Consider the following 27,937-nt stretch of genomic DNA (forward strand, 5'->3'; position numbering starts at 1 on the left):
GAGAGAACCGTAGGCATCACGCTACTACTCCTGGTAGCTCGTCAGCCTTGAATGGTGAGCATGACTGCTCCGGGCTGAGACAGTCTCAACACGCATTCTCACTCCTCCTGCCTCCGACGTCACAGCGCGCTCAAACCGAAAGAACAGAGGCCACCCTCTGATGAGACAGCTCTCGTCCCCAGGATGCATCTCGTACGATTCGATGCTCAGCGGCAGCCCAAATCGTACTGGTGCATCCAGCTCCATCTCGCCATCATTGGCCGCTCCTCAAGCCTTGCGTCCGCCTACAATTACGGCGGATGACGAGCCATCGAGCCCATCGGCGCCCCTGGAGAGAACACCACAGGCCAGCAACACTCCTTTGCCAGTCGATGTGCCCGCCTCTGCGCCACCAAAGGTCCTTCACGATCTGACCAGGGCTAACGGCACGCTTCCTCCCGATTCGAGGGCGCAGCTGTCCGCGACGCTGGCTGAATGGCGCAAGAGTCTTGCAATCGACGACCAGATTGCCAACATCTCCGCGGGAAGGAGAGCTTCAGCGAGTCAGGTGCGAGACAAGTCTACGACGAACAAGGCGCTCGCGAAGCTCGGCCCGCCGATGGTAGCAGCCAACAAGTCTAAGTCGCCTAGCAAGCCCGCAGCGTCTGCTACGCCAGCTCCTGTCGGTGCTGCAAGTCGCCCACCGGCCAAGCCTCGAGCAGAAACAGTCACCGTCGAGCCTGCATCCCTCGGCCCCTTCTCACTGTGGGAGTACCTCAAGGAGGAGGTGCTGGCGACCGACTTTGATAGCACGCAGGAGATGAAGTGGGAGCGGGTCACCAACTTCGTCGCTGTCCCTTGGTGGGTCGAGAAGGTCAGTCGACGCAGCTGAACGTTCGAATCGTACTGCAACCCTACTGACACCGATGTCGCCCCTTCCACAGATCATCATCTTCGGCTTCGTCGTCTGCCTGGACTCCTTCCTCTATACCTTCACCATCCTTCCACTCCGGTTCCTGGTAGCTGTCACCCTCGGTGTACGTAATCTCTTCAGCAACCTGACTTCCTCATCCCCAAAGCGCTTCTTGCACTCCTCGCACAAATGCGATATCCTCAAGATGGCCCTTGTCGTCTTGAGCTGCTTCATCCTCAGCCGCATAACCGACGCCTCCAAAATGTACCACTCGGTCCGCGGCCAGGACGTCGTGAAACTCTACGTCATCTTCAATGTCATGGAAATCTTCGACCGCCTTTGCTGTTCGCTCGGTCAAGATCTCCTCGACGCCCTCTTCAGTCGCATGACCCTGGGAAGACGAAACGACGGCTCTCAGCCCGTAGCGCGTCCTTTCGGCTTCTTCCTACTCGCCCTCTTCTACATCCAGGCACACACTCTCGTCCTCTTCTACCAACTCGTCACGCTCAATGTCGCCATCAACTCTTACGACAATGCGTTGCTCACACTGCTCTTGTCGAACCAATTCGTCGAAATCAAGGGAAGCGTCTTCAAGAAGTTTGAAAAGGAGAACCTCTTCCAACTCACCTGCGCGGATATCGTTGAGCGCTTCCAGCTCACCCTAATCCTCACAGCCATCGGGCTGCGCAACCTGATCGAAGTCAGCGGCGGCGGCACCAATGGCAACGGCAGCGGCGGTAGCCCCGGGGAAGTACCGCTCCCTCGCTCCTTTACGGTATTCCCCAGCATTTCATTGCTAGAGACAAGCTTCGCCCCCGTGGCTATCGTGCTTGCATCAGAGTGCCTGGTTGATTGGCTGAAGCATGCTTTCATCACCAAATTCAATCATATCCGGCCAAGCGTCTATGGGAGGTTCATGGATGTGCTTTGCAGGGATCTCGTGGTGGCAGGACCGGCCGATTCCAGCTCGGAGGCAGCCTCAGCGGGTGGCGGCACAAAGCGTCGCCATACTTTCGTCGATCAAAGCCCGATTGTCAGCCGCAGGCTAGGATTTGCAGCTCTGCCACTTGCATGCCTCTTAGTGAGGATATCGGCGCAGATATGGGGCATGCTGGCCGACGACTCGCATTATGACGAATGCGCGGCACCCTCCATGAGCAATAGCGGTGGCGGCGTTCGCTCAGGCTCTGGGTCTGTGCTAGGCTTCCTAATGTCCCTGGCTCACCAGCTCATTGGCGGCCTCGGCGTCAGCGAAGATCCACCACGCTGGATGGATGGCCTCGTGGATAAGGCTGTTCAGACTCTCGCATGGAGTCTCACGGCTCTAGGTGTCTGGGTCTCTCTCGTGGTCATCAAGCTCATCTTGGGCTCGATGTTGGTCAGCTTTGCCTCGTATCGGTACAGAACTATGCTCGCGAGAGAGAAGGAAGAGGAGCTCAATGCGCGCGATAGACCTGCTATCGGGGTTGGCAGTGGGGAGAGGGAGTATGAGGCGAAGGTGAGGGAGATGGTCAGGGATGATGGTGGGGGAGCGAGCGCAGGCGGTGGTGGGAAGAAGCCGGGAGGAGGCGGTGGGTCGAGTTTGATGGATATTCGGCGCTATGATATGGTCAAGAGCAGGCTGTGGTAGCGCAGAGACAGCGCATCGCCTGCAATTTGGACCTCGTAGCATTCTTTTTACCAGTGTGATTCTCATGGCCATCATTCATTGGCACAGCTTCTGGTGCCGCACAGCGTCGTCATCGGAGCAAAACTCGCCCCCGCCTCCTGCATCTGGCTCTCGTCTCGAAATCGGTTGAATTTGGCAGGCAGTGGCTGCCCGCTCCCCTCGTTGCTGCGTTTGGCTGGCTGCTGCTCTCGTTCCGACGCTGCGACGACGGGTTTGCCTTGCGGGCCGGCGCGACGCACGACGCCCACAAGACAACGACGAAACGCATCGACTCGACTCGACTGAATGCCACACTTGACCTTAAGCCGCCGCTGTCTCTGTCCGTTCGATCCACTCATCTCATCTCAGACAGACAGAAAAACGACACCTGCCAGCTAGCTAGACAGCCAGCCAGCTCAGAAAGTCGCAGTATCAGCGGCTGGTGTGTGGAGCAACAAAGGAACACAAGAGAGTGCAGCTCGCTGCTTCTCTCGTCGCTGCTGCCGCCTCGCCATCGCTGCCACGATTTTGGGGGATTGGTGATCAGGCGTGGTGGCTTATGACGTCCGCGTCTTCGTCATCATAGCTTTCTCCACCACCCCTCGCACCCCAGTTACACACGTCTGTGCGCCAGCCTGTCCGCAATGGAGGACATCTCAGCCGACGATGATCTCCTGGGCGACATGCTCCTCGACTCGCTCGAGTTCGATCCGCCGATCTCGACGCACAAGATGAACTATACGTACCGCTCGCCCCGTTTCGACACGTCGGCCGTCATCAACTTGGTTCGAAATCGCGTCGTCATTGAGAAGGATGTCGGCAAGGCCCTCGAAGAGCTGTGCGAGATGCCGGTGATCCGCAAGCATCTTCAAAAGAAGACGGAGCGACAACGGCAGACCTTCCATACGCACGCAAGGCGCTATTTGGAGGCATACATGCCCGATGCGGGCTTCGAATTTGCCCTCACCTATCGCTACCAACGCTCTCTGACGCCGGTGGCTTCCTCACTGCCCGACGGCTCCTCCGTAGCTGAGAGCTCAGCAGCTGGAGCGGCTCATGCACAAGCAGCAGCAGCTGCTGCTTCTGCAAACGCAGCGCCAAAGACGAAGCCGCGAAGATCAGGTGGCAACGATGCCTCGCGAGGCTCAGCAGCAAGCAACGCCAAAGCAGACATCTGCGTCATTGCTGTGCGCAACTTCAAACCTGGAGAGTACATCATGTGCAAGGGAGGCCTTACCGACTTGACAAAGACTGAAGATGAGGCTCTACGCAACGAAGCGGCCGCATCACGACAGGCGACAGCTACTCAACCATACGGAGGTGTCTTGGGACAAGGCCGCGACTTCAGCATCATCAAGAGCAGTGCGCGCAACTGCTCGCAGCTCCTGCTTGGCCCGGCCCGCTTTGTCAATCACGACTGTGATCCATCGGTTGAGTTCTCACGGAATGGTCACACCATGAAGTTCAAGGTGCTCAGACCGATCGCTATCAATGAGGAGATTCTCGTGGGTTATGGCGAGCATTACTTTGGCTGGCAGAACGGGGAGTGCCTGTGCGCCACTTGCGAGTCGAAGGGGAGAGGAGCCTTTGCGCGCGAGGGAATACAAACCATGCAGGAGAAGGAAGAGCAGAGCGCTGCAGTCAAGGCGACTATGTTCGAGGGCGAGGTCAATCATGACAGCGCAGCCGGCGGAGGTGAAGCCTCCTCATCCACTCCTCGTCGCTCTCTGTCACAGCGCATCAAGACGCGCAGAGACTCGCCGCCACAGGCGAATGCCAACGGCAATGGCGTAGCGACTCCTTCATCGACATCAGCATCAGAAGAGTACGCAAATCGTGCTTCATCCCGCTCTTCAAGCCGCAGTATCCTCAACTCCGTCGTTCCTTCAGATCGTGAGCTTGTCGACCCTCTTGAAGCGCGGGGACCAAAATGTCAATGCCTGACGTGTGGCGCCCCCTTCTTCGCGCCGGAGACGTGGTGGCTGCCCGACGAGTGCAGCCGCTGCGAGCGACATTATCGGATCTTCAAGGCAGACTGGCCTGGCCGGACGCCGACTGAAGGGGCATTTGCGGCGAAGAGTCAGCAGGTCGCGAAGCAGAAGGCTGCTGTCGCGAGTGTGGCTGAGGCTGCACAGAAGGTGAAGACGAACGGGCATGCGGCTGGTGGAGCAACTGGGAAGGGCAAAAGCAAGGATGCTCATGCGGGAGCTTCTGCTAAAGCGAAGGGAGGGCGACTATCGGGTGGCACTTCTCAGCAGGCAAATGCCTCCCCAGCGCCAGTCTCGTCTGCGGCTAGCACCACGAGCCTGTCCTCTGCAGCGGAATCGTCTGGCTCGGGCACCACGCCTATCCGGCTCAGTCCCCTGCGAACTTTCGAAGAGAAAGAGGACCCCACGCCCACTAAGAGCAAGGCCAGAACCTCGACTATCTCAGCAGCGGCAGCGAAGCCAATCGCACGCAAGCCAAGCAAGCCTGTCCCGCCCGCAAGTGATTCCGGCTCGTCGGACCTGACTGACCAATCCGCTCCAACTCGCACGTCTGTTAATGGAGAAAGCACAGATGACAGCAGCGGCAGTAGCAGCGACACGCCGTGTGGCCCAAAGATGCTGGGCAAGCTTGCAAAGACGGAAGCCCTGGCGCACCATTGGGGTGTTGCGGAGGGCGAGGAAGGGAGGAGAAATAGGAAGCCGAGCGTCAATGGGCCCGTGAGCTTGGCGAGCAAGGCTGCATTGAAAGCTGGGTCGGGGCAGAGAAGACGCTCGTCAGGTAGTGCAGCGGGTAGTGGCAATGGCAGCGGGAGTGGGCTGCATCACTCTCATGGCCACCGAAGGACGGCGAGTAGGACGAGCGTCTTCTTCCCGGATAGTGACGATGAGGATGAGGAAGATGAGAGCGCCGTTGCTGATGTAGTAGGGGAGGATCGCAAGCGCAAGAGGCCTCATGCCAAGACCAGCGAGGCTTCATCGGTGTCGAGGCGACTGAGCACAGGGAGAAGTACAGGCAGCGCGGATAGCGGCAGTACAGCTCAGCAGCAGCAGCTGTCCCGCAGAAAGCCAGCAGCCGTGCTCAGCGATGATGCCAAGAGTCCCGTCCCAGCCAAACCAGCAGGCAAGGATCTCTTGGGCCCATCATCAGCTATCAAGGCGGCGACGCCCCCAACTTCGGCAGCCATGCCCTCCGCCTCTGCCTCTCCAGCTCCCCTTGCAGCTCCCTCTGCACCCTCTCCGTCATCCGCATCGGCCCCGGCCTCCGCACCACACGTCCTAGCAACGCACGGCCCCGAGCGGACCTCCATCAAGAATCTTGCGGCACATTGGTCCGCGGGGATAGACGGGGGTAGTCGCACCCGCAGGCAGGCACAGCGCGAGCCGGCGACGGTCATTGCTTCTCCTGCAATTCAGCGCAGTGTCAGTGGTGGGGAGAGGCGCTCCAATTCTCCGCAGCCAGCGGGTACGGGGAGGAGAAAGAGGGCGAGAGGGTCGGAAGAGGGGATCGCTGCAGAGAGGCGTGGGAGCGCGGGAGGGATGGTCGATGAGAACGGAAGCTCCGTGCCACCTTCCCCAACGGGCGATGCCGCATCCAGGCCATCATCTGCAGGTCCAAGCGGGAACGAAGCGTCCACCTCTATCAAGCGACTCAAGAGTGTTTCGCGCCTCTCTGGCGGCGCTGGTGGATCAGGCTCAGCCACCGCGACAGGGTCGGACGACGAGGGGGGACGTACGCGGAGCCCGCTCGTTGTGGAAGCTGCACTGGGCGGTCTTCCCATTCGGCCATTGAAGACCACTTCCACTAATGCTACAGCCTCGCCTAGCGGTGCTAGTGGCGTAGCACCGGGCAGCAGCAGCACGCTTGTCGATACTAACTCCCCCCGCTGGCCAGGTGTATTGCCGAGCTCGAGCAACGGGACGGGGTCCAGTCCCGTGCCGAGTGGAGGAGCATCGCCCACCGGCCGCGTCTATCAAGGCATCCCAGGGCGCAAAAACCTGCGCATTGGAAGGCCAGGGAGCGTCAGTCGGCCGATCAAACCGCCCACTGCTCCTGGGACCGGTTCGCTCGCCGCAGGTGCTGGACCGTCAGCTCTGTCTGCTCCACAGGGCGGAGATCTCAACGCTCCAGCATCTGGCTCGGTGAGCGCGTCGGACGCAGGAGCTAGAGCTACACCTCCTACTACGACTCTCCCACCTGACCTTGCTGCGGCTGCAGGCGTATCGCCGAAGCAGGCTTGCCCTATCGTCCCATCGTCGGGCACCGCTGTAGCCTCGTCGCCATCATCGCAACAAGTCAAGGCCGAGAACAATCCCTCTGCTCAGACTGTCGATCAAGTCATGGAGCAAGCTGGTCCACCTCAGCAGGGAGTGACCGCTACTGAGAGGGTGAAGAAGGAGGAGAGCTAGGCTTGCTCGAGCGAACGACGGTGGTCTAGGAATCTGTCACCGCCTCAGAGCCGAGCAGTCACCTCTGCAACTGTTGACCCGGCTGTCACTGAGGGCGAATCGAATGTCACGTAGCGGTCCACTCATCCATCGCCAGAGCTGAGGCGTCAACTAATCAATCAAGCACAAGTCATCTCGTTGGTTCACTCGTCGTCTCGATTGCGATGGTGATGATCGTCATTGCGCCCAGTCGCAGCGTGATGAGAAAACGTACGATGCAAGGTCCGTCCGACCAATGGAGATAGGAAGAGTGGTGAGAATGCCAGAGAGAACGCTGACGCTGTCTTCTGGCTTTTGTGCTATGCTATGAAAAGTTCCCTTCTACTTGCCAACAACGGCCGCCTTCCCCTTGCCCTTCCTGTTCCCGCCGGCACCGGCACCCCCACTGCCTGAGATGTAGCGCACCAACTCATCGACGCTCAAAGAAGGGTCGACTGCGGTGCGGCCGCTCTTCTTCGACGAGGATGCGGACGCACTGGCAGCCGTGGAGGTCTGACCCTTCGCACCAGCCTGAGCAGCTGCGGCCGCCGCCGCCGCAAGGGCTCCGCCAGCGCCAAGACGCTTCGCCCCGCCCGCAGCAGCGATCTGAGCCTCCCTGATCTTCTGGCTTTGCTCCATCTTTGCAGCTCGTACGGCCGCCGCTGCCAGTCGGCCGAGGAAGACGTCCGCCTCCTTGGTGTGGGCATGATCTTTGCCCAGTACAGCTTCGAAGACGCGCACGCTCTCCTTGAGTGTCTCGAGTGCGGCACGAAGCTCGCCGACAAGGCTCTGCGCTTGACAAAGTTCGAATGCCACGTTTGCCGTAACGAGCGCATCTGGACCAAAGAGCTCGAGGGCAAGGTTGTGTGCGCTTGTGAAGACCTGCAACGAGTCGTCGAAGCGCCTCGCCGCTTGCAAGGTGGTGGCCAAGTTGGAGAGGGCGGAAACGTTGTCCGGGTGCTTTGCTCCCAGCACAATGTCCTGCAGCTGCATTACCCTACGCTCACAGCGGAGCGAAGCCTCGTGATTCCCCTCTGCGCGCTCGAGGATCGCAAGAGAGGACCACTGGGCAAGCGTCTCTGCGTGGTCGAGGCCGAGGGCGCGCTCAGAGATGGTGACCGCCTGTCTCTGGTAGCGCAGTGCGGTTGCGCCACTGAGGTGCTCAGCGTAGGCAGACATCTCGACTTGCACGTCTTCTTTGCCTTGCTTCTCTTGCTCCTCACGGATCTTGGCCGCCGTCTCTGCGTTGATGAGCGTGGAGAGCTGGTGGACAATGGCCGCAAAGAGGGCATAGCAACGTGCCGTCTCTGGGTGGGCCATGCCGTAGATCGTCTCGTGGAAGGAGATGCCCTCGAGCAGCAGGTCCACCCCAAGCTCACGTTCGCCGCGAGACATCATGGTGATACGGCCCGTCTCGAAAGCGTCTTCTGCTACCTTTGATGTGGGGGCAGAGTCTTTGACGATGGGGAGGAGGTTGAGAACGTCTTCCGGTGAGAAGGTGGTGCTCTGCGTGCGAGCCGCAGCGCTGACCTCGTCGATACCGGCCACCTTTTTGCCACCCTTCTTCTTCTTGTTGCCGACGGAAACGCTCGTAGCAGCTTTATTGCTAGTAGCAGGAGGGGTGGCAGGTCGAGCCGAATCGCTATCAGTCGAATGATGCCCGTTCGCTTGACCGGCGGCAATAGCGTCGAAAGCGTACTCCTGCAACTTAAGCTGGATGCCACTTCTAATCGAGACTTCACGGAGAAGTTGCGGCTTCCTTGCACTTCCCGAAGTCAAGTAGTCGGAAGGAAGCTGGAAGCGGTATCTTCGTCGCACCTCAAAGTCGACCTTCTCCTGCAGTGAAGCAGGAGTGAGCTTAGCCCAGGCAGGCTCCTCTGGTGACTCGTCGAAGGGCGAAGGGGTCCACTCGGCGTGCGGTGCCGACTCCCTTGCAGCGCCAAGGAGACAGTTCAGGAAGTGTGAGACGCACGCCGTCAGGTCCACAGGGGAGGCGGTGCGGAGCAGGTTATTGAGAATCTTCTTGGCAGCGCGGACTACCATCTCTTGGACGGCCACCTTGTGCAGAACACTGAGGAGAGCGGTCCATCCAGACCCGGTGCACTGCTTCAGGTGTGTCTGGTCCAGCCTGTCATGCTGCGCCGGTGCAGCCAGATGGGCAAGATGACCAAGGTAGCGCACATTGATACCACGAGCATGCATCTGGCGCGTGAGAGCTTGGCCATCGGATACGTTCGCCATCCCCGTCGCGATGTCCGTCACGAGGCGGGGGATAGCCGACTCGCGCAGGTAGCGCGAGGCTGCGCGTACTGCTGCCACCGAGGCGTCGGACTCGTCTGTGATCATGGGTGTGGGGGCGGCAGTCTCGTCCGTGGGGGGCTTGAACTTGACGAACGCGTCCGGGTTGAAGGATAGCTGGAAGGCAGAGCTGTCCAGAGGCTCCTCGGCCGCTTCAGCGTCTTCCTTCTTGTCTGCGCTCTCCTCACCCTTGGCGTCGCCATTCTCAATAGCCGACTTCTTTTCAATCCCCTCCTCGCTGGCCTTCTTCCTCTGAGCAAGCTGCTCGCGGGCCCACTTGCGGAACTCCGAGTCCCAATAGATCTCGATGAGCTCGGGGCGAAGGAGAGCAAGCTCGTGCGGATATCTGTCTCCCTTGGCATCACCCTCTCCGAGGAGCTTACCCTCCATGTCCTCCTCGAGCCACATGACATCGACGGGCGTGAGGCGAGCCACGTCTAGAGCGTATTTGCGGCCATCGGCCCCACGCAGTCCCTTGGAGTCAACACTGAGCCAAAGCTGGTGGTCCTTGCCCTGTGCATCCTTTACTGCGTGGCGCGAGAGGCGCAGCGATTTGGCTACTTGCTCGAAGACTTTGTCGAAGGCGGCATTCGTGCGGATGACCTCGGGACCCTCGACACCTCCGTAGATGACTTGGGTGTCCTCGGCCGGGCTGGGCTTGTCAGAGGGCAAGGCAGCGGCTTTGGGCTTCTCTGCAGCCGCTTCGGCTTCCTTAACCTCCTCGCCTTCCTTGGGCACAACCTCGTCCTCCTCCTTCTTGCGGAATAAGCCCGGAATGATACTTTGAGCAACCCAACGCTCACCATGCCAATCAACAATGACGGTGCCCAACAGGCAGAGCCCATCTGCATCGACTGTGTTGAGCATCCTCACCCCCTGCACATCCTTGCTGACCGCAACGTGCGCCGCCTCATCGCCGCCCAGGTAGGGGTAGATGTCTACCCCATCGACGCCACGGGAGATGAACAAGTTGTTGACACAGAACATCTGCGCCTCAGGCTTGTCCATAGGGTTGAGGGCTTGTACCTCACCTGCGGCCACCTTGGGGACTGCACTTGCCGCCGACTTGGCGAAGTCTGAGAAGAGACGTCCAAGTGCGCGCTCCCTTACATGTCTCTCAGCGAGAGTGGAGCGGGGCAGCTCACGCGCTGCTTGGATCTCCTCATTCCAGTCGCGCGTACCCTCGAGGGAGTCGACGCCCATTGTTCCCGTCAGAAGGTAGGCCGTCTGCGGTCGCAACGGGTCGGCTGTGTGTGAATGATTGTTGGCCAGCCAAGGAGCCGCAGCGATGCAGTTGGTCATGGGGAGGACCGCGAAGAAGTCTCTTGCTGACAGAGGGTCGCTGAAAATTTTGGCAAAGTTGTTGAGGAAAAGAGGAGAGAAGCCACAGAGGAGGTCAAAGAGTGAGTTGCTGAGGTAAGCTTCGCTCTTGGGGCGTGGGGCAGGGTCGAAGCGTGAAGAGGTCGACTTGTTGATGTAGAAGCCGTTGACAGAGGCAGTGAGGTGGACTGTCTCGCCCTCGAGAGTGGTGATCTGGAGATAGAGGAGGTGGCCACGAGCGCGCAGAGGCTGAGGCGGCGGGTTCCACGCAGAGAGGGAAATGCTTCGCAGGCAAGTCGGGGAGAAGCGAGCTGATCGTGCCTGGGGAGGAATAAGTTGCGTTGCGTTGCTGTCAGGCCAGCCGTTCCACTTCTCGAAAGGCACCTTGGCAGCTTCCTCTGCCAAGTCGACGGGGGCTTTCTTGCTTCCCTTAGCCTTGTTGTTGGCCGCAGCCTGGGCAGCTGCGAATCCTACTGCTTCCTTTGTCCACTCCTCGGGGTGGCGTACCGCATCATGAACTGAGAGACCGGCATCGATGGCGGCGTTGATGGGATCCTGAGGTCCGCCTTGAAGAAGGTCACGCAGCCTCTGGATATGATTGCGAGCCTCTGCCTCGTTCAAGGGCGCATAGGCAATGGACAACTCACGCTCTCCCTTGGGCACACCATCGAAGATGTCCTTGAGCTCCACCCATTCGCCGACTCGCTCCGACTTAGCCACAGCCCCATTAGCTTGGCCAGCCTTAGCTGCCGGACGCTTGAAGCAGTACGAACCGAGCCAGTATCCCTCTGGACTGTCTGCCAATGTGATGCGAATGTCGTTGAGCGTCTCCGAGGGCTGCACAGCGAGCTTGAGGGGCGAGGGGGTGGCTGGCAAGCCGAGCGAGGTGGCCGTTGCTGGGACCAGGGGCCTCTCGGGGAAGTGCAGGACAAGGTCGAAGGGCAAGAGCTCTACGTGTGTGTGTGTACGAGCGAGATGATGGGTCAGTACTACGACGTTGGACGCGCAAGGCTGCGGCACTGATGCCGAAACACACCTTCGTCGACTTGGATCTCGCCAGAGTGAGAGCCATTGACTGCTACCTCGCCATTGGCACCTGCATCGCTGCTTGTGCCATCTTGATGAGCTGGAGAAGGCGTCGCAGCTGGTTGAGGCTCCGCAGCCATGGTTGATCGTCGGCTTCCGAAGGAGGTGTTGGGTTTATCTAACGAGCCAGGGTGGAGTCGCTAGGCAAGCACGATGAGCAGCAAGAAGAAAGTCTGCTCGAGCTGTGGAGGAAGAGCACGAGGAAGAAATAAGCTAAGTCGAGTCTGGCCAAGAAGATGATTAATGGGGGGGCAGACAACGATGAGACGATGATGGTGTTGAGAAGGTCTGACTCTGACTATCGGTCTCTCTCTGACTCTCCTCTGAAGTGTGGGACAGCTCTGACTGGCCTCGGATTATGCTACGCTACTCGCTCTTCTCCCGCTTCCTTCGACCTCGGTCTCTTGCCGCCCTCGCCTCGACCCTCTTTTTTGTCCTGCGCCCAGGTCCAACTCGTCTCGATGCCCGCTTGGGCCCGCTCCGTCTCTTCGGGATGCCAAATGCGCGAGCCGGTCGACCCGGCTGCTCCACCAGGCGGCTAGGATGCTCATCTTGTCCAAATGACTACGTTGGCTTGCAAAGCAGAGGAGTGATGGTACTATGATACAAGAAGAAGACAAGGCATATCCACATGAATCAGCGTCGATCCCCAAGCAGACGACGTCGCTCCTCCTCCCCCCAGTCCTCTCGCCCATTGACGTTGCGTGACCACCATCTTCTCACTCCGCCGAGCCACGCCGTCGCTCTGATGCCGCTCAATCGCTGAGTGAGAGCGGCGGTATCCAGGCTTGGGAGAGGAATTCGATAAGCGGAGGATGATGAGGCAGCGATGGCTGAAGAGCCCGCCGTGTCCGATTCGTCTGGCTCACGAGACTCGGTCCTCTCTCGGCCTGCGGTTTGCGATGCTCGAGCAGCAGCAGCTGCTGCGATGCCACCGGCATCTGCTTCACTGAGCACTCTCCTTGGGCCCCTTTGCCTTTGAAATTGAGCCAGTGCCCTGGCTGAATCTGCGTCGATCTCATCTTGCTCCTCATCGCCATCCGCGTCCGGGGAGAAGGGCCCGATGTGGAAGCCAGGCGACGAAGGGCCGAGACCAATGGAGAGACCTCGATTGAGGATAGAATGGTATAGCGATAAGCTGCCTCCACGGTTGTGGCGGCTGGTACGACGCTTGGGTGACACAGGATTTTGACTCGGTGATGGCGAACCTGGCGGAGTGGTTGGTGCGGGAACGAGCCCCGGCTCTGTTCTCGAGCGCTGCATCGACGCCTTGGACTTTGACTTCGGGCTGAGCATAACATCTTCATCTTGCTCGTGGTGAAGATTGTATTCGGGCAAGTGCAGACCGAGCCCGGCCGTAATGCTCGACGAGCGCGAGTGCGAGCCGCGGCGGCGAGCACCGCTTTGCTTGCGTGTGGGTGTCATCGGTGGAGAGAGGACGACGCCCTCCTGACTTGCGCTGCGTTGGCGCTGACGTGGGTAGGGTATCTGCGACTCGAGGTCTGTATCGCTGGTCGGAGAGGTGACCATGACTGGCGGAGGAGGAAGGTGCGGGCCAGCTACCCCGCCCGCGTTCGCTAAAATCGCCTGTGTCTCCGTAGGGCTCGACTGCTGCATCATAGTTGGGCCGTCTGCTGAAGTATCAGCAGCTTCGTCTGCGGCCACTTCGTCGTACGGCACCTCGCCATCTTCAGCGGCGGGCTTCATGGAGACGATGAAGACACCGCACAGCAAGACGACGATGCCGAGGATGATGAGGCAGAGTGAGGGGGTAGAGATGGCGGCCAGCTGATCGAAGTAGACGAGGCCAAGCGCGATTGAGCTGGTGTTGTAGAAGCAGAATGCGAGTGGGCAGACAAAGGTCGGGTCCGCCATCTTGAGAGCCTTGTTGAGGTACCAGAGCTGTCGGCGAGGCGGAAAGATAGTCAGCAGAGCATGCTACGTATCATCGTCACGGGGGCGGGCATCTATTCACCTGAGCTACAGCTGCAAAAATCATGATCCCGACGAGCGCCCAGCTGCCGAAACGGTTGAACTGATTCTTACCCTCGCCAAAAGTCAAGACGAGCAGCTCGACGCCGCTCTTGGCCAGCAGTAGACAGAGGCCAGAGAGGGTACCTGACAAAGCTGCGAAGGCGACTGCAAGTAGCAGCCTCATCTTGGCTATTGACTCCGGATCAGGACGAACAAAGGTCGGTGATGGTGGTAATGAGGCCCGGCGCGGCTGTCGCTTGGCTGCTGCTGGTATGGTGCCATAATTGCGTTGACCTGGCTGCGTTTTGGCAATGGGAGCAGCCCCTCGATTCGGTGGTCCCACTCTACCGCCATTTGAGGGTGTAGGCGTCTCGAAACACCATTGCCTCTCTCGATCTCTCACCTCCAAGACGGGCGTTGCGACGCCAGACGTCGTCTCACTGACCTCGTCGAGGGGTGCGAGACTCGGAGCTGACCACCGCCTGGCAAGCTTCGAGCGCTTGCCATGCCCCTTCTTCTTAGATGAAGAGCGCGCTCTTCTCTCTTCTGGCGGCAACAGCGAGGTGTGCAGCTGCCACTCTCCCAGATGCGCAATGAGGCTTACGCAGGTGAAGGTCATGAAAAGCATGGTAACGAGGGCGACGAAAGGGCCGCGGCCGAAGAGGTTTAGCAGCTCGTCGAGTGAATGCGGCGCTTCTTGGATCGCGCCAAAGTAGCCAATGAGGACGGCACCAACGAGGATGAGGGCTGTTCCTCCGATCATCATGGGGCCGAGTACGTCCTGTAGCAAGAATTTGGCGAGAAGCGCATTGTAGAGTAGCGAGACCGCACCGAGCGGCGCAAGCATGACAATCGGCAGAGCCCCAATCTGAAAGATGGTCCCACCCACGTTGGCAATGAGGAAGACGAGGAACCCAAAGAGCCACAGTGGTTGCCTCCATTCTGGTCTGCGCTCCTCGATGGGTTGTCGAGCTGCAATCAAGTGAGACTTGCGCTGGATGGTCAGGCCGAGGGATTGGACAAAGGAGAAGATGAGGCCGATGCCAATGGCCACAGGGACGCTGACCATAGCTGGTGATGCCGATGCGCCTTCATCACGCGGACCGTAGCTCATGGCGAGCCAAGGAGCGTGAAGGCAGCGTGTGTGGAAGCTAAGGATAGGATGATGGACTAGCTCCGTCTCTCTCCCTGCCCCTCGCCAGCTGCCCCCCTCCTGTTCCCTCCCCGCGTCCCCCACGTCCACTTCCGCACCCTTGAATCGAGTGACTTGAGCTCAGAGAGTGTGTGTGGAGTCAAGTCCACCAAGTTGGACTCGACAGGCGGCAGCGCGATTGGGCGGCGGCTGATGCGGCGGGTTCCTTGTCTTCCGGCCCAATCTTTGCTACTCACCACGAGGAGCTCCTTGACTTGCTCTGTTCATCGTGACCTTCTTCCAAAATCGGCAACACCACCATGACTTCGTCAGTCAGTGGCACGAAGGTGGAAGGCGGCGATCAGACACCCGGTGGGCAAGGCAGCAAGGTGCTCCCGCTAGCAAACGCCCTCCAAGCCAATCTCTCGCTATTGCTTCGCAATCTGGGCAAAATGCTGGCCTACCAGGCGCATCTGCGCTACAATGCCGACTCCGCGTCCTCATCACAGCGTAGGATCGAGTCTCTCCCAGGATGGAGCGATATGGCGCTAGCAGCTCGCAAATGGCAGATGGACGTAAGCGCCCTCAGTCGGTGGACCGCAGAGGCTCAGGAAGCCCTTGCTGTCGAGTACACGAGGGCGAAGATGAGGGAGGCAGAAGAGGAACGGCAGAGGCCGTTGAGGGAGGCAAAGGAAGCTGAAGAGAGGAGGCAAAAGAGCGAAGCGGATGCGAAGAGGCAAGAAGAGGAAGAGAAGGCAAGGGGAGAGACGACCGCAGCAGCTGAGGCAGCAGCACAGACGAGTAGCAGCGCTGGTCAATCGCGGCCAGAGTCAAAGGGTTCAGTAATTGACCTGACGGCAGACGAAGACGAAGGAGACGCTAAGCCAGCAGCAGCGTCGACGGCAACTAAGAGGTCCGCGGACGATGGCACCGGAGAGAATGAAGGGGACGTCTCTGTCGCCAAGAAGCAGAAGGTGGATGACACCGTGGGCGGCCAATCCTCGTCATCTGACACTGCCTCCCACCTCCTCGCCTCTGCGACCACGACAAGCACTTCTGGCAGTATCGCTGCGGGCAGCCAGCCAGGAGGCGCCCCAGCCTTCGACTTAAGCTCGATGGGCCTACAAAACCTCGACTTCTCCGCCTTCATGAACATGGACGCCAGTGGCGGCGGCGGCGGCGGTAGCAGCAGCAGTCTCAGCGCCAATGCTGGAAGTCTTGGTGACAATAGCGGAAGCCTTGGGCAAGACCTCAGCTCGATGGGTAATCTCGACGCCGGAGGGCTGGACTTTGGTAGCCTAACGAGGAGTAACAGCATCGGGGGTGGTCTGACAGGCTTTGGCGGGGCCGATGGATCGGGCAGCAACAATGGAGGCGGAGGTGGTTTTGGTCAGGACGGGGCTGGTGGACTGGAGGGAATGGACTTTGGTGCTGCGCTGGAGGGGGTGGATTGGAATAGCTTGATACAGAGCTTCGGTGACGGCCAGGGGGGTGGTGGGGACTGATGTGACTGCGCAGAGCACGGTGAGCGAAGATGAGGCGGATTCTTCACGGGTCTCCTCATGAAAATGTGAGCGAGAAGGGTGACAGGAGGCATCGAAAAGGATTCATCGTGGACGTCGCGGCTTGCACGCGTATCAGGTTCTTAGCCACACTCGAGAATTCACGAGGCATATCAGATGGACCACCCACACACTGAGACGCAATGATCGTTTCAATGGAAGCCGGCCGGAGATAAAAGTCGCGGCCAAGCACTTGCAATTGGCGTTAGCATTCGTCGATCGGGTCTCCGGAGATATAGTAGCATGAAGTGCTATTGCAGGACGCAGAGATTGACGCTGTGAAAAGAGGTTGACACTGGGTCTCATCACACCCACTACGTTCAGGAGCTGGCGTATCTGTCGTCTCGGGTTCAATCGTGCCTGGCCAGAGCGAGAACATTTGGGACCAGAGTACGGACTGATGAGTACCGTAGACCTGGGAGCGAGGCCGAGGTTTGACCAACGTCGCCGTCATACGCCAAACCCCGGCTCTCTCCCGCCCGATCTGGAGCGCTGTGCTGTGCTGCAGCCCCATCTGTACCACCGTAGCCCTGCCGTTTCCGCTGTTCCCTTTTCAGGTGCTGATGCTGCTGGTGGCGGCGCTCTCTGTCGAAGTGGATGCATGCAGAAGACCGGATGCTGGTGGCTGCGAGATTGTCCAGCGTTGACCAAGAGAGCGAGGGCAAGAAGTAGTCACTCGTTTGCCGCTCCGTCACCAGCCTCTCCAGCTTTCTCCCTCTTTTGGCTCGTTCAGTCCGCCTGTCTGTGGGCGAGGGTTCCCTCTCCGCGCTTCTGAATCGAGACTCAGCAACACAGCATCTCGCATTAAAACGCTCGGGACCTTTGAACTCCTACCAGCGCTCCGAGCCACGCCGCGCCGTCTTTGTCGCATTCACATCGACCATTACTCACCCAGGATACGATCACAATCACAATCAAGTCGCGAAGTCGACTCCAACTACAATCAAGTGCACGCTTCATCATCAACATCATCTAAGCCGCAGGAAGTGGGTGTCATTTTTGCCCTTCGTCGTCGACCCCCGGACTCCGTTCATCGCCAAAGTGAGCCGCTGTCGGCACAGACTCCCCGCTGCATTTTCCCGCCTTGGCGAAGAGCAGCAGCGAGCCCCTCGACGTCTGGAACTTGGGACTAGCCGCCGCGTAAGAACAGTCGTCTTGTCGCGACGCAGCAAGCCTGCTCGCTGAGCCTGCTGCGCGTCTGGACTGCTGCCTCCACGCCCGACGCCTCCTCCTCCAGGTACATCGTCTCGTCTCTCGTCTTGTACTCGCTTTCCTCTACGCCCAAATCTCAGCCGACACACGATAGCAAGGAAAGAAGGAGCAAGCAATTGCAAGCGCAAAGGAGGAGAGTGCGAGCGAGAGTGAGTGAGTGATCATCGCAGCCTCGTCGTCATCGTCTTCGACAAAAGAAGACGTCACCTTCGTCTGCATCACGGCCACTCTCCCTCTTCTTCTCCATCTCAACTTTCCGCCACTGCTTGTCCTCCGGATTCCTCCTCGTTTTCCCGATCCCATCATCGGTCTCCTTCTTGTCGCGCAGCACGCGGTGCGCACCTACGCCACCACCAATCGAGACAGCGCATACACACCGCAGGATACTGTCCCTCAGAGCAGTCTTGAGCGCCAAAGCTGGGGATAGCAGTGCACTACGGAACCTGAGGGCCGCGGAAGGACGGCAGTCGCGGCTTTCTGTTTCCCTCGCCATCCTTCTCACCTCGAAACACCATCTCCTCACCTCTTGAAGATACTGCGACGCCCAGCGCAGTCCATTCTGCCCCTCTGGCTGGCGTGCCATGTCAACGCCAGCCGTCATGTCGATGCCGAGGTCGATGTCTCGCCATGACAGCCTCGAAGGCCCGCCCATCTCCCTCGTCTTTCCTCGCAGAGAGAGCGAAGCTTCTTCTACGACGTCCGGTGCGGAGTCTTCACACGGACGAGATGATGGTCGAAGAGTCTCTTTGACGAGAGACCTCAAAAACAAGGTTGCAAAGCCACCCAGGAGAATGCGTCCGTCGACGGCCAGCATCCTCAGAGGCGCGAGCAGTGATGCCCATCCTTCTCCTCCGTCTCATCCTCCTTCGTCTGCTGCAAAGGCAATCAATATCAACAAGGCCAAGCGACAGGCAGTAGCGACCCTGAGCATGACGCCACCCTCTTCGCCTTCATCATCACACCGATCCTCCATCGACGACAATCCTTTTGCGCAGTATGCTCGACTTGAAGAAGGAGCAGCAGAGAGAGGAGGATCGCAGAAGATGAGCTTGAGCCTCTCGTCAGGCGACGTCGCATCGAAGGCGACCAAGTCGGCGCCCAAGTTTCGTATGCCATTCTCGTCACCCTTCAACAAGTGGTCTCGCTCTCACAAGGCCGAGCCAATGTCTACTTCACTATCCTCCTCCGAGGTTGCTCCAGACGAGGATCCCAAGGGTCTAGCGATTGACCTTGGCATGCATGGCCGCTCCTCTGCGGCATCGTCGTCCTCGCCTCTTCCTCATCATAGCCAAGCAAAGGCACAGGCTCGCTCTGTTGAGGAAGCGGTCACATCGCTGGGATGGTACTGGAACAGCAAGGCAGAGACTATTTGGGGCCCCTCTGCAACGCAGGAGGAAACCTTCTTGTCTCATACCGATCAGGATGCCGACCAATCTAATCGCCTGCGATCGAGGAGCTTTGCGGACATCGCGAGTCCAGCACGAGCAAAAGTCCCCTCTTCACTCCGAACTCAAAGGCTGGCAACAAAGTCTCGACGCTCCAACTCTGACCCACCAGCGCCGACTTTCAAGTCCTGGTCTGACTATCTCGACGCCTATGTAGCGGGAACCATTGATTTAGGCGATCAAAACGAGCGGCCAGTCGTAGAGGGCGAGATGCCGGAGGAGAGCCACATGAAAGCGCCGGTGCCCGAGTGGGAGTTGGCCCGCAAGAGCGCAATCTGTCGAGCAGGCATATTCGGCCTGCCCCCCTCTGTCCTCGACCGCATACACGCCATTGCCACGCGCATCAAGACGGCCCTCGACATGGACATTATCTACGTCGACGTCCTTTTCAACGACGAGGGCTACCTCATCGTCAAGGAAGGTATCAAGCTCCACCTCTCATGTCGCAGAGACACCCTTTGCGCACATACGATTCTCAATTCGCACCGAGGATTCACGATGCTCAATCGCCACCGTGATTGGCGCTTCAAGGACAATCCGCTCATTGGCCACGTAGGCTTCTACTCGGGATATCCAATCAGAAGTGGCACGGGTCTGCCATTCGGTGCGCTATGCGTCATGGATGGCAAACCTCGCGAAGACTTCTCACAGGAGGACAAAGATATGATCCGGCATGGAGCGCAGGCTGTCAGTCGCATCCTAGAGGACAATTTTGCTGAGCGATTCGAAGCCAAAATGGCGGCCATGGGAAGTGCGTTTGAGGGCGTCAAGGCTTCTCTACGCCACCATGGCATGGGTGCAGGGTGGAAACGGGCCAGCGCAGATGCAAAGATGATTGAGGCTTCGCTTTTCAGGGTGCGCGAGGCTACACAGCTTGATGTTGCATACATTGTAGCCATCAAGGATGATGCCGCGCAGGTAATTGCGAGCGCTGGTAGTCCCATCCCACCGCATGTGGCAATGCAGGCGGGCTTCTACAGCGCAGCATTGAAGCAGGGAGCAGGCTACGCCGTCTACCAGAATGAGCTGTTCGACAGGGCCGCACACGTCGAACTGGCTGGGCTCGTCCCCTCAGATGGGCCGCAGTACAGTTGCGCATTGATGGTCTCATTGCGCAGCTCGGCCAGTCAGCAGGCAAGTGGCTCCAGATCGTCCAGCAACGGAAGCGGTAGCCAAGACGGCTCGGCGGCAACCACAGTCAGCTTGTCATCACTTAGCAACGCTGGCATCGACTTTGTCCTCGTCGCTGCCTCGACGCAAGGCCGTCATGTTCTTGGTGTCGAGGACTTGCGCTTCCTCCAGAGTGTCAAGCCCTTCCTCGCCGCAGCTGCCGTTCGTCAGCAGAATGTCCCAGTCTTCCCCACTGACGTGGGCGCTCTTTCCTGCGACTTCGCCAACGCCAACGTGGCTCAGCAAACCGCTCGACCGCATCTCGACGCCAAGATGAGCCCTGCATTGCCCGCTCGAACAAGCAGTAACGTCGCAGCCACCATTCCTCGGCAGACTCCGGCAATGCCTACCTCGCCGCCCCAAGCTGAGACGCCCGCCACGTCGGTGAAGACAACCGCGCCGGGTCGTCCGCGCTCCAAGTCGGGTCGCTCACCGCAGCCCGCACAGTCGTCGCAATTCGACTCGCAGTTCCGCTTCGGAGTAGACGATCGTGCTCCGTCTGCTGTGCCGCAGCTGCCTGTGCTCACGCCAAGCACGATAGCCCGCTCTCCGGACACTGGAGACTATTACTTCCGCATCGGAGCCGCTCGAGCACCTCCTGCTGCCGCAGCGACGACGGCTGCATCACCGCCACCCGTCGCGCCTCATCGTCCGCTGAGCAGCAAAGGTGAGGCTCCCGAATCTTCATCCTCGCGCCCATCCTCGGCACGCGGGCTGGGCAAAAGCATGATAAGCGGCGTAATCAAGGGTTCACTTAGCTCTTCAAGTCTCTCAGACGCTCGGCGCGCCAAGGCAGCCGCTGCTAGGCCACCAACCCCTTCGTCTGCTGTGGAGTTTCTCGCGCTGCCACCGCAGTCCTTCATGGCGGCTGCAGCAAAGATGGGCCGGTCGTCTTCTAAGCATTCAGACACCGGTAGCGAGACTCCTGTTGGTGTCGATGCGAGTGGCCCACCTTCTCCACGGTATCGCTTCTGCAGCCACTGCGCAGGCATCTTACCGCTCGACGATTCGCCCGAGGGAAGACGCTACCAGCAGCAGCAGCAGCGAAGCCTCTCGATGTCGTCACCTGGCTCCCCATCGCTATCCTCCGCAATGCAGCCCTCTCTCTCTGCGTCGCCTCCCCGACAGCAGCATCCCCAGAATGGCACGGCGCCCATGTCCATCGCATCAGCAGCTTCCAAAACACTTCATCCGGGCAACATCAGCTGCACCTGCCCTGCATCGAATGGCGCGACGACTTGGACGCCCAAAAATCCCTCTGACTCCTTCCCAGGCAAATCGTCGATGGATGAAGCGATACCGCAGCAACAGGCACACTACCTGCTAGGGGGGTCCACCTCTTCCTGCCAGGACATCGGCGGCTACTTCGGCCACGGAGGCAGCAGCTCTCCCTCGACCAAGCATACACAGCTCCCGGTCTTCAAGGGGGAAAGCAGTGCCGAAAACTCCTTGGTGTCGGCCAGCTCGGCAGGAGGCGGCGTGAGCGGCGCAGCGAAAGGTCTAGGCCCGCCGCCGCCGAAGGCACGCTCTGCTCGGGCAACACGGAGACCCTCCACTGCATCGGGGGCTGCCATTCTGCCACCGCTCGGCGGCAGGAGCAACGGTCCGGTGTCGTTGACGCCTACGATGCTGGAGTGATGCTGATGCTTAGGGAGGCCATGCTCCTTTCACTCCTCCCCTGGCAATCTCCCCTCTTCTCCTCATCACCTCAATCTGTCTTGAGCACACTAATTGCAGCCCTTCCCATCGCCCTCGTCCTAGAACCTGTACCCATTTTCCCCCCTTTCCCTTTCCACGCCGCCCCCCCCCCCTCTCCCCCCTCCTCCCCCTCTGCGAGCATCCCCAACCCTCTCTGTATCAAATAATCCCTCTCCATCCAGCAACAGCAGCACCAGCAGAAGCAGCAACTTCCCCTCGCGTTTCCTCCGCCTCGTCCTCGTTTGTCATTCGATCCAGCGCAGCTCTTTAATTTCAACGTCGTTCTTGCATCGAACAATTTCTTCCGTGTCGTCGTGCTATGAGCCGTTTTGTCGTACACGCAGCCCTCCTTGGAGTGGTCAGTCAGGCATGGCAGGCAGTCAAAAGGGTTAATCCTCTACAATTACAAGTTGCTCCGCTGCCTGCGGATCGATCAAGTAGGTGGCTTCTGGTCTCGCTAGCTCCACAAATCATCATCATCTTCCTCCTCCCCCTCCGCGTCCTCCTCGCCTCCCTCCTCACCCGCCGCAGACGGCTGGGCCTCCCCTTCGTCGTCGTCCGCTTCGCCGTCTGCATCCGCGTCCACGTCTGCATCTGCATCGACATCCATAACCTGTTCTAGGTCTTGAGCGCTTGAGCTGCCGCTGATTGCCGCAGGTGTGGCGCTGGCCGGTGTGTTGCTCGAGGGTGCGAATCGAGCTTTGTGCTGAGCTTGCTTTCCTTGACTTGCCGACTTGCTAGTACCGGCGGGCGTTGAAGTCGAGGTGGTTGAGCCCGCCCTGGCAGCTGCCTGCTGTCTGCCCCCCTCCTGATCCTCCGCAGCTTCATCTTCCTCTTGCGCGCGCCTCCTCTCCTCCTCAACCCTCTGCATCTCCCCTTGCCTCATCATCATCTCCCTCTTTCGTCTCTCCTCCTTTCCCACCTCCTTCATTTCCTTGGCCTCCCTCCTCTCCTCCTTGAGAGCAGTCAGCCTAGAGCCTTTAAGCTCGCGCTCATGCTGCAACTTCTTGAGAGCCTCGAGCTGACGTCGTTTGATCAAGATGTTGACAGTGCCTTCCGCTTCGACGGTCTTGCGGCGGATGAGGGAGTCGATTTCCTTGCATTCGGCCTCAAGTTGGTCCAAGCGGATGCGCGACTCGCGCAGAGAGGGACCTCGAGCACTCTCGCCTGCATTCTCGTCATCGTCGTCGCCGTCCTCTTCTTCCCCTTCCTCATCGTCATCATCGTCCGCTCCGCCGTCACCGGCTGCATCGTCGCCGTCATCGTCGTCTCCGCCTGCGCCATCGTCCCAGAGGTCCTCGTCGTCTGACGCTCCGCCGTCAACTTGGCTCTGCCCGCGACTGACCACGGAAGAAGCTCCGTCGTCTTCCTCGTCTTCGTCGTCGTCGTCGTCTAGAGCAGCTTCAAGCTCAGCTTGCAGATCCAGGTCAACATCTCCATCCTCATCTCCATCACCGCGGCGGGACATGTCGTCGTCGTCATCTTCCTCGTCGTCGTCCAGCATCGTGTCTCCTTCGCCCATCTGTGAGGCATTCTCAAGATCGTCGCCCGCCACTGTGGAAGCAGCGTCGTCATCGAACGGTCGTCGTGCAGCAGCGGAAGGCTCCACGCTCCCCCTCGCAGTCGAGGGAGCTGCTGAGCCACCGCGGAGGCCGTCCGTAGCAGCAGTACCCTCCCTATCCCTCCCTACAGTGCCTGCTCTTGACACACCGCGTCCCCCTCGTTCCTCCTCCTCGAGTTCCGCCTCATCTACCATCTCGTAGTGCGTCTCATCAGCATTCGCGTCGTCTGCAAGCAATCGCTGAACTTCCTGCTCGACCGTCTCTGTAGTCTGACGACGCTGTTTGCGTTTACGGAAACGACGCTTTCGCGCCCAACGCATGGGTGGCGTGAGGCCGTGCGGGTAGATAAAATCGTCAATGTTGAAGGCAGAGCTAGTGGTACCGGAGGGATCGCCATGATCGCCGTTTGGAGGTGGCATGTTCGAGTCGCCGGTGAGATCTTGGGCGGCTGCTGCTGCTCCACCAGAGGTGACCTCGCTCTCGTCGTTGATGACGTGCGTGGCGAGTAACATCTGACTGATATCAGCCACCTTGAAGAGTCGTCTGTTGTCAAGAGTCTTATGCGACTCGATCATCGTCGGCAAATCGACGAGCTTGGCGGAAAACATATCCTTGCCCACCTTGAACATCGCCCTGCGCGAGTCTTTGAATTTGAGAGTTACTTGCTCTCCTCCGCCGCTACTACCCTCAGCAGCGCCTTCCAAGGGCACGCCGACCTGTCTCTTCTGCACTTTGTCCTTGAGCCTCTTGGCGACGTCCCCATCGGGTAATCGAAGGATCAACTGCTCCTCGAACGCCATCCCCTCGCCCGTCTCGTCGTCTGAGCTGTCCATCTCGCGATCTTCGAAGCCCTGCATATACGCGTGAGTCTTGTTGTGCCTCGAAGCTCCGCTGCCAGAGGTGGCGCCTGCACGACCAGCTTGGTGGGATTTGAGGGAGAGCTTGAGACGGGGAGCCGATCGAGAGGCGGTGCGATTGTGTGAGGCTCGGGGTCGATGAGAGCGTCGTAGCCGGTTGGGCGCACCTCCAGCTGGAGGAGAGATTGCCCCTGAGGACTTGGGACGGGCGGGTGAAGGTGCTGCAGGCTCGCCGGTGAGGGGGGAAGGGACTGCGATGCCTGATGCTCGGAGCGATGGGCGGATGGCTCTGCCCGAGGAGCGCGGGCCACCTCCGCCTGCGGGGTCTGTGGATGGTGGACCCATCTGACCGAGTGATGAGGAAGAGGGTTCGAACGCTGGTGTTGCTGATTCTGATGTTGCGGGGTATGATGGCGGCCCCATTGCGCTGGGCGCAGGCAAAGAGGAAGGGCCAGCTTGCGGTCCTTGAGGAGCGAAGGGTGCCATGCCGGCGCCTGAGTCAGTCATCGACTGCTGAGCAGCAGCAGCAGCATGAGATGCTTGACTCTGCGGCGCCGGTTGATGCCCGCCGCTGGTACCTGAGGGTCCGTCCATTGCGACTTTGCCTTTGACGTGGTGGAAACCAAGGAGGATCGAAGGGGAAAGGAAGCGCAGCCACAGTCAATCCGATCCATCGACGGAGCAAGAAAGGCCGCACGGACAGAGACGACGAGGCCGAGGCGGACAGAGAAAGTTGAAGCTTCCCTCTCACTTGGACTTCTCCTTTCACGTAATCGCAGTAGCACAACCTTCACTTCACTTCAGGGGCAGCAGCCATGTCGACCTCTTCGCAACAGCAAGAAGCACCTCTACAACCCTCTCGCATCTCACCGGAAGCTCAACAACAGAAGGCTTCCCTTACTCTCGCCTCTGAGCCTACCAAGCCCACCAATCCCTCCTCCTCTTCTTCTTCCCCTTCCCTTCTCAACCAGACGGCCACAACAGCAAATCGCCTCACCACAGGACAGGTGCCCTGTGCCAAGCGCTCCCTGTTGACGGGTATCGCTGCGGGGGTGGGCATCACAGCCGTAGGGGCTATTGCGGGGAGGAAGATGTTGCATGCCTCGAATTGGGGAGCAGGGGCCTTTGTCTTTGTTTCCTTGGGAACTTGGTGAGTTGCGTGTTAATGAGAGAGAACGAGTAGAATGAACTCGCGCTGATTCAATACGCTACTCATCGCATCTCTCTGGTAGGCAAGTCTGTCGTAGTGCGAGGAGCGCAGAGACCGCGAGGATGAAGACGATTATCGAGGAGCATAATAGGAAGGGGCGCGGTGCCGCTGGTAGCGGTCAGTCTGCATGATCAAATATACCATGAGCATTCACACGTACGGACGCTCATCCGCTGAGCATGTAGCGCCGCCAAGTCAGCTTGAGAGTGCGGACCACAACCCCATGAGGAGCGCCCCGCCGCGCTCAAACGGATCTGGTGGAGCTGCTTTCTGCCGCTCCTGCCTCCAACCACCTCGGTCAGACTCACACAGACCTGTATTTCATCATCTCTTCATTCAACAAGCAAGGGGAGCGCAGAAGTGAAAAGGGTGCTCGCCCGCAGTGGCGGCAGCAGTAGGGGAAATAAACACAGTGGAGCAAGGGGAGAAGGAAGGGGATGGACGAGCAGAGCAGCACGAGGCCATGCCCGGCAGCTTCGTTGCAGCGCTCTGGATACGCGTAAAGGGTAGATGAGTGAAGAGGTCGGTAGGCTGGCGAGACGGGCAAGCCGTTGCGTAGAGTAGCCGGGGAAGCCGTTGTCGTTACTGAGATATTGCGTGTGTGGTGAGCAAGGGATGGGATCTACGCTTGCAGGCGTGTTGAGGGGAAGAGAGGGGATTCGTCGTCTTTGTGGGAACCATGCTTCAGCCTGAATGATCGTGTGCTGGTGCTGTGGGTGGGGCTGTTTGTTGCCGCTGCTGCTGCCGTATCTAGCGTCCTGATCTGCTCCTCCTCCTGCCCGGGAATACTTGACATCGAGACGAACGCAGCCATCTGCGCGTCTGGGCGGCGGCTGTGTTCTTCGCCATCGACGGTAACCCGCGCCAGACCTCGCCCTTTGATCGTACCATACCACTCACATCACTCTGCATCCCTTGCAGCACCCACTCCCATGCCCACCAGCATCTGCCCCCCTCTTTGACTTATCCGCTCCACCCATTCCCCCAGCGCCACCAGCTCCCATCCCTCCGCCTGCCCCAGGACGGCCGACAGCTTGCTCCTTGTTGAATCTCCTGATCTCGCGCACCAGGTTGGAGAAGGCCTCGTCGACATTGATGCGCTGCTTGGCCGACGTCTCGATGAAGCGACAGCCGAAGTGCTTGGCCAGCTCGCGACCCTCGTGCGAGCCCACTTGACGCTCGTACTCGAGATCGCACTTGTTTGCTACGACGATGACGGGGAAGTCTGAGAGCAAATGAGGGAAAGACCACGAGGTCAGTGGGAAAGGCCTGCTAAGAGCGATGGTGAGATTGCTGCTGTTCTGCACTCACAGTCCTTGTCCTTTACGCGGAGGATCTGCTGGTGGAAGGTAGAGATCTCATCAAATGAGTTGCGAGAGGTGATGCTGTAAACGAGCAAGAAACCCTCTCCAGTCCTCATGTATTGCTCGCGCATGGCGCTGTCATAGCGAGCGAGGAGCGATCAGCATGTGATCGATCGATCGATCTTTCTTCGGGCGTCCTAGCACGACCACTTACCTGTACTCCTCCTGCCCAGCCGTGTCCAGCACGTCGAGAAGAGCGACCTCCTCATCAATGAGGCATTGCTTGCGGTAGGAGTCTGCGCAGCGGCGAAGAGGGGCGGCGGGTTAGGACGATGATGCTCTGGTCTTCGATCGTCTCGCTCATGCTCACCTTCGATTGTCGGGTCGTACTCATCGACAAAATGGCTCTGAATGAATTGGATGGTCAAGGCAGATTTGCCCACTCCACCACCACCGACGACGACGCTGTTGTATGTGGCGCATGGCAGAGAGGGACTGTCAGCATTCTGGACTGGATGACCACTCCGATCGGTCCTCGATGAACGCACAGTTTGTATTCACGCAGAAATTGTGCGTTCATGACTGTGGTTCTGTTTGATTAGAGGAGAGGGAGAGGAGGGAGAAGGGGCGTGGGGATATGGCGGGATGGCTGTTGAAAGAGAGGTGACGGCCGCTGGGGTATGATTGGGTCGATCCGATTCCAAGTCTGGGCGTGACAGCGGTGATGATCGCAGCTTGAAGGTGAGGAGGGATCTATGAGAGCCTTGTAGTAGTCTCTATGGTAGTAATCTCTGCGCTGTTGGCGGACTAGGTTGTAGTCGCGCAATACTGATGAGGAGGATGTTGAAAGAGAATGTGGGGGAAAGAGAGGGGGCAGTCCAAGTCGAAGTCGACGACACCCGGGATGCGATCGGAGGGCGGCGAATTAGAGCGCAGCTCGAGGCGAGGGAAGCTATGGATTCTTGCAGCGCGGTAGCGGTGAAAGAGCAATGAGAGGTATCGCAGGGCGTGAGGTGGTAGGGTTAGAGAGAAGGTTGATCGAGTTCGAGACTGTTGGTAAAGACTGCGATCGGGTGGTAGTGAGAAGAAAGAGGAGCTTCGCACTTTTGGCGTGATTCAATCGAAGGTGTGATAGAGATTTCGATGGCTCCATGG

The 27,937-nt window shown here is 59.2% G+C and overlaps 9 protein-coding genes across 9 annotated transcripts; 5 read left to right on the forward strand and 4 right to left on the reverse strand.

Moving 5' to 3' along the window:
* Window positions 1-598: 598 nt before the first annotated feature.
* Window positions 599-2,522, forward strand: BDZ90DRAFT_219451 (DUF747-domain-containing protein; the record flags this gene model as incomplete). The annotated part of the gene is made up of 2 exons (XM_025504399.1): window positions 599-853; window positions 924-2,522. The coding sequence occupies 2 exons, from the start codon at window positions 599-601 to the stop codon at window positions 2,520-2,522; spliced, it is 1,854 nt and encodes a 617-aa protein (XP_025362666.1).
* Window positions 2,523-3,184: 662 nt separating this feature from the next.
* Window positions 3,185-6,934, forward strand: BDZ90DRAFT_259882 (hypothetical protein; the record flags this gene model as incomplete). Its single annotated transcript, XM_025508200.1, has 1 exon — window positions 3,185-6,934. One exon carries the CDS (start codon window positions 3,185-3,187, stop codon window positions 6,932-6,934), a length of 3,750 nt encoding a protein of 1,249 aa, XP_025362667.1.
* On the reverse strand, window positions 6,801-12,007 carry BDZ90DRAFT_160733 (hypothetical protein). Its single transcript, XM_025503612.1, has 2 exons — window positions 11,607-12,007; window positions 6,801-11,520 (listed from the first exon to the last, which is right to left on the reverse strand). Exons 1-2 carry the CDS (start codon window positions 11,734-11,736, stop codon window positions 7,295-7,297), a joined length of 4,356 nt encoding a protein of 1,451 aa, XP_025362668.1. The 5' UTR covers window positions 11,737-12,007; the 3' UTR covers window positions 6,801-7,294.
* A 1,257-nt stretch (window positions 12,008-13,264) lies between these two features.
* Window positions 13,265-14,699, reverse strand: BDZ90DRAFT_219637 (hypothetical protein; the record flags this gene model as incomplete). The annotated part of the gene is made up of 3 exons (XM_025504406.1): window positions 13,265-13,558; window positions 13,632-13,809; window positions 14,107-14,699. Coding segments are annotated over 3 exons (1,065 nt in total), but the record flags the coding sequence as incomplete, so codon positions are not given.
* Window positions 14,700-15,001: 302 nt separating this feature from the next.
* Window positions 15,002-16,581, forward strand: BDZ90DRAFT_231818 (hypothetical protein). Its single transcript, XM_025506014.1, has one exon. It carries the CDS (start codon window positions 15,083-15,085, stop codon window positions 16,265-16,267), a length of 1,185 nt encoding a protein of 394 aa, XP_025362670.1. The 5' UTR covers window positions 15,002-15,082; the 3' UTR covers window positions 16,268-16,581.
* Window positions 16,582-18,117: 1,536 nt separating this feature from the next.
* Window positions 18,118-21,789, forward strand: BDZ90DRAFT_226828 (hypothetical protein; the record flags this gene model as incomplete). The annotated part of the gene is made up of 1 exon (XM_025504725.1): window positions 18,118-21,789. The coding sequence occupies one exon, from the start codon at window positions 18,118-18,120 to the stop codon at window positions 21,787-21,789; it is 3,672 nt and encodes a 1,223-aa protein (XP_025362671.1).
* Window positions 21,790-22,232: 443 nt separating this feature from the next.
* Window positions 22,233-24,934, reverse strand: BDZ90DRAFT_231820 (hypothetical protein). Its single transcript, XM_025506015.1, has one exon. The coding sequence runs from the start codon at window positions 24,860-24,862 to the stop codon at window positions 22,307-22,309; it is 2,556 nt and encodes an 851-aa protein (XP_025362672.1). The 5' UTR covers window positions 24,863-24,934; the 3' UTR covers window positions 22,233-22,306.
* Window positions 24,935-25,005: 71 nt separating this feature from the next.
* BDZ90DRAFT_279193 (hypothetical protein) lies at window positions 25,006-25,666 on the forward strand. The gene is made up of 2 exons (XM_025509156.1): window positions 25,006-25,418; window positions 25,501-25,666. Exons 1-2 carry the CDS (start codon window positions 25,084-25,086, stop codon window positions 25,607-25,609), a joined length of 444 nt encoding a protein of 147 aa, XP_025362673.1. The 5' UTR covers window positions 25,006-25,083; the 3' UTR covers window positions 25,610-25,666.
* Window positions 25,667-26,374: 708 nt separating this feature from the next.
* Window positions 26,375-27,362, reverse strand: BDZ90DRAFT_219189 (ras-domain-containing protein; the record flags this gene model as incomplete). The annotated part of the gene is made up of 5 exons (XM_025504391.1): window positions 26,375-26,703; window positions 26,790-26,917; window positions 26,997-27,078; window positions 27,153-27,247; window positions 27,331-27,362. 5 exons carry the CDS (start codon window positions 27,360-27,362, stop codon window positions 26,375-26,377), a joined length of 666 nt encoding a protein of 221 aa, XP_025362674.1.
* Between the last annotated feature and the right edge of the window lie 575 nt (window positions 27,363-27,937).

Source organism: Jaminaea rosea (assembly GCF_003144245.1).
Source record: "Jaminaea rosea strain MCA 5214 unplaced genomic scaffold BDZ90scaffold_5, whole genome shotgun sequence".
In the NCBI taxonomy this organism is placed as follows: Eukaryota; Fungi; Basidiomycota; class Exobasidiomycetes; order Microstromatales; genus Jaminaea; species Jaminaea rosea.

Bases quoted from the DNA above. Each gene is read 5' to 3' on its own strand.
- BDZ90DRAFT_160733 (XM_025503612.1), bottom strand. From the start codon at position 11,736: ATGGCTGCGGAGCCTCAACCAGCTGCGACGCCTTCTCCAGCTCATCAA. The intron at 11,521-11,606 runs GTGTGTTTCGGC...ACACACACGTAG, and splicing joins CGAGATCCAAGTCGACGAAG to AGCTCTTGCCCTTCGACCTT.
- BDZ90DRAFT_231818 (XM_025506014.1), top strand. From the start codon at position 15,083: ATGACTTCGTCAGTCAGTGGCACGAAGGTGGAAGGCGGCGATCAGACA.
- BDZ90DRAFT_279193 (XM_025509156.1), top strand. From the start codon at position 25,084: ATGTCGACCTCTTCGCAACAGCAAGAAGCACCTCTACAACCCTCTCGC. The intron at 25,419-25,500 runs GTGAGTTGCGTG...TCTCTCTGGTAG, and splicing joins TTTGTTTCCTTGGGAACTTG to GCAAGTCTGTCGTAGTGCGA.
- BDZ90DRAFT_231820 (XM_025506015.1), bottom strand. From the start codon at position 24,862: ATGGACGGACCCTCAGGTACCAGCGGCGGGCATCAACCGGCGCCGCAG.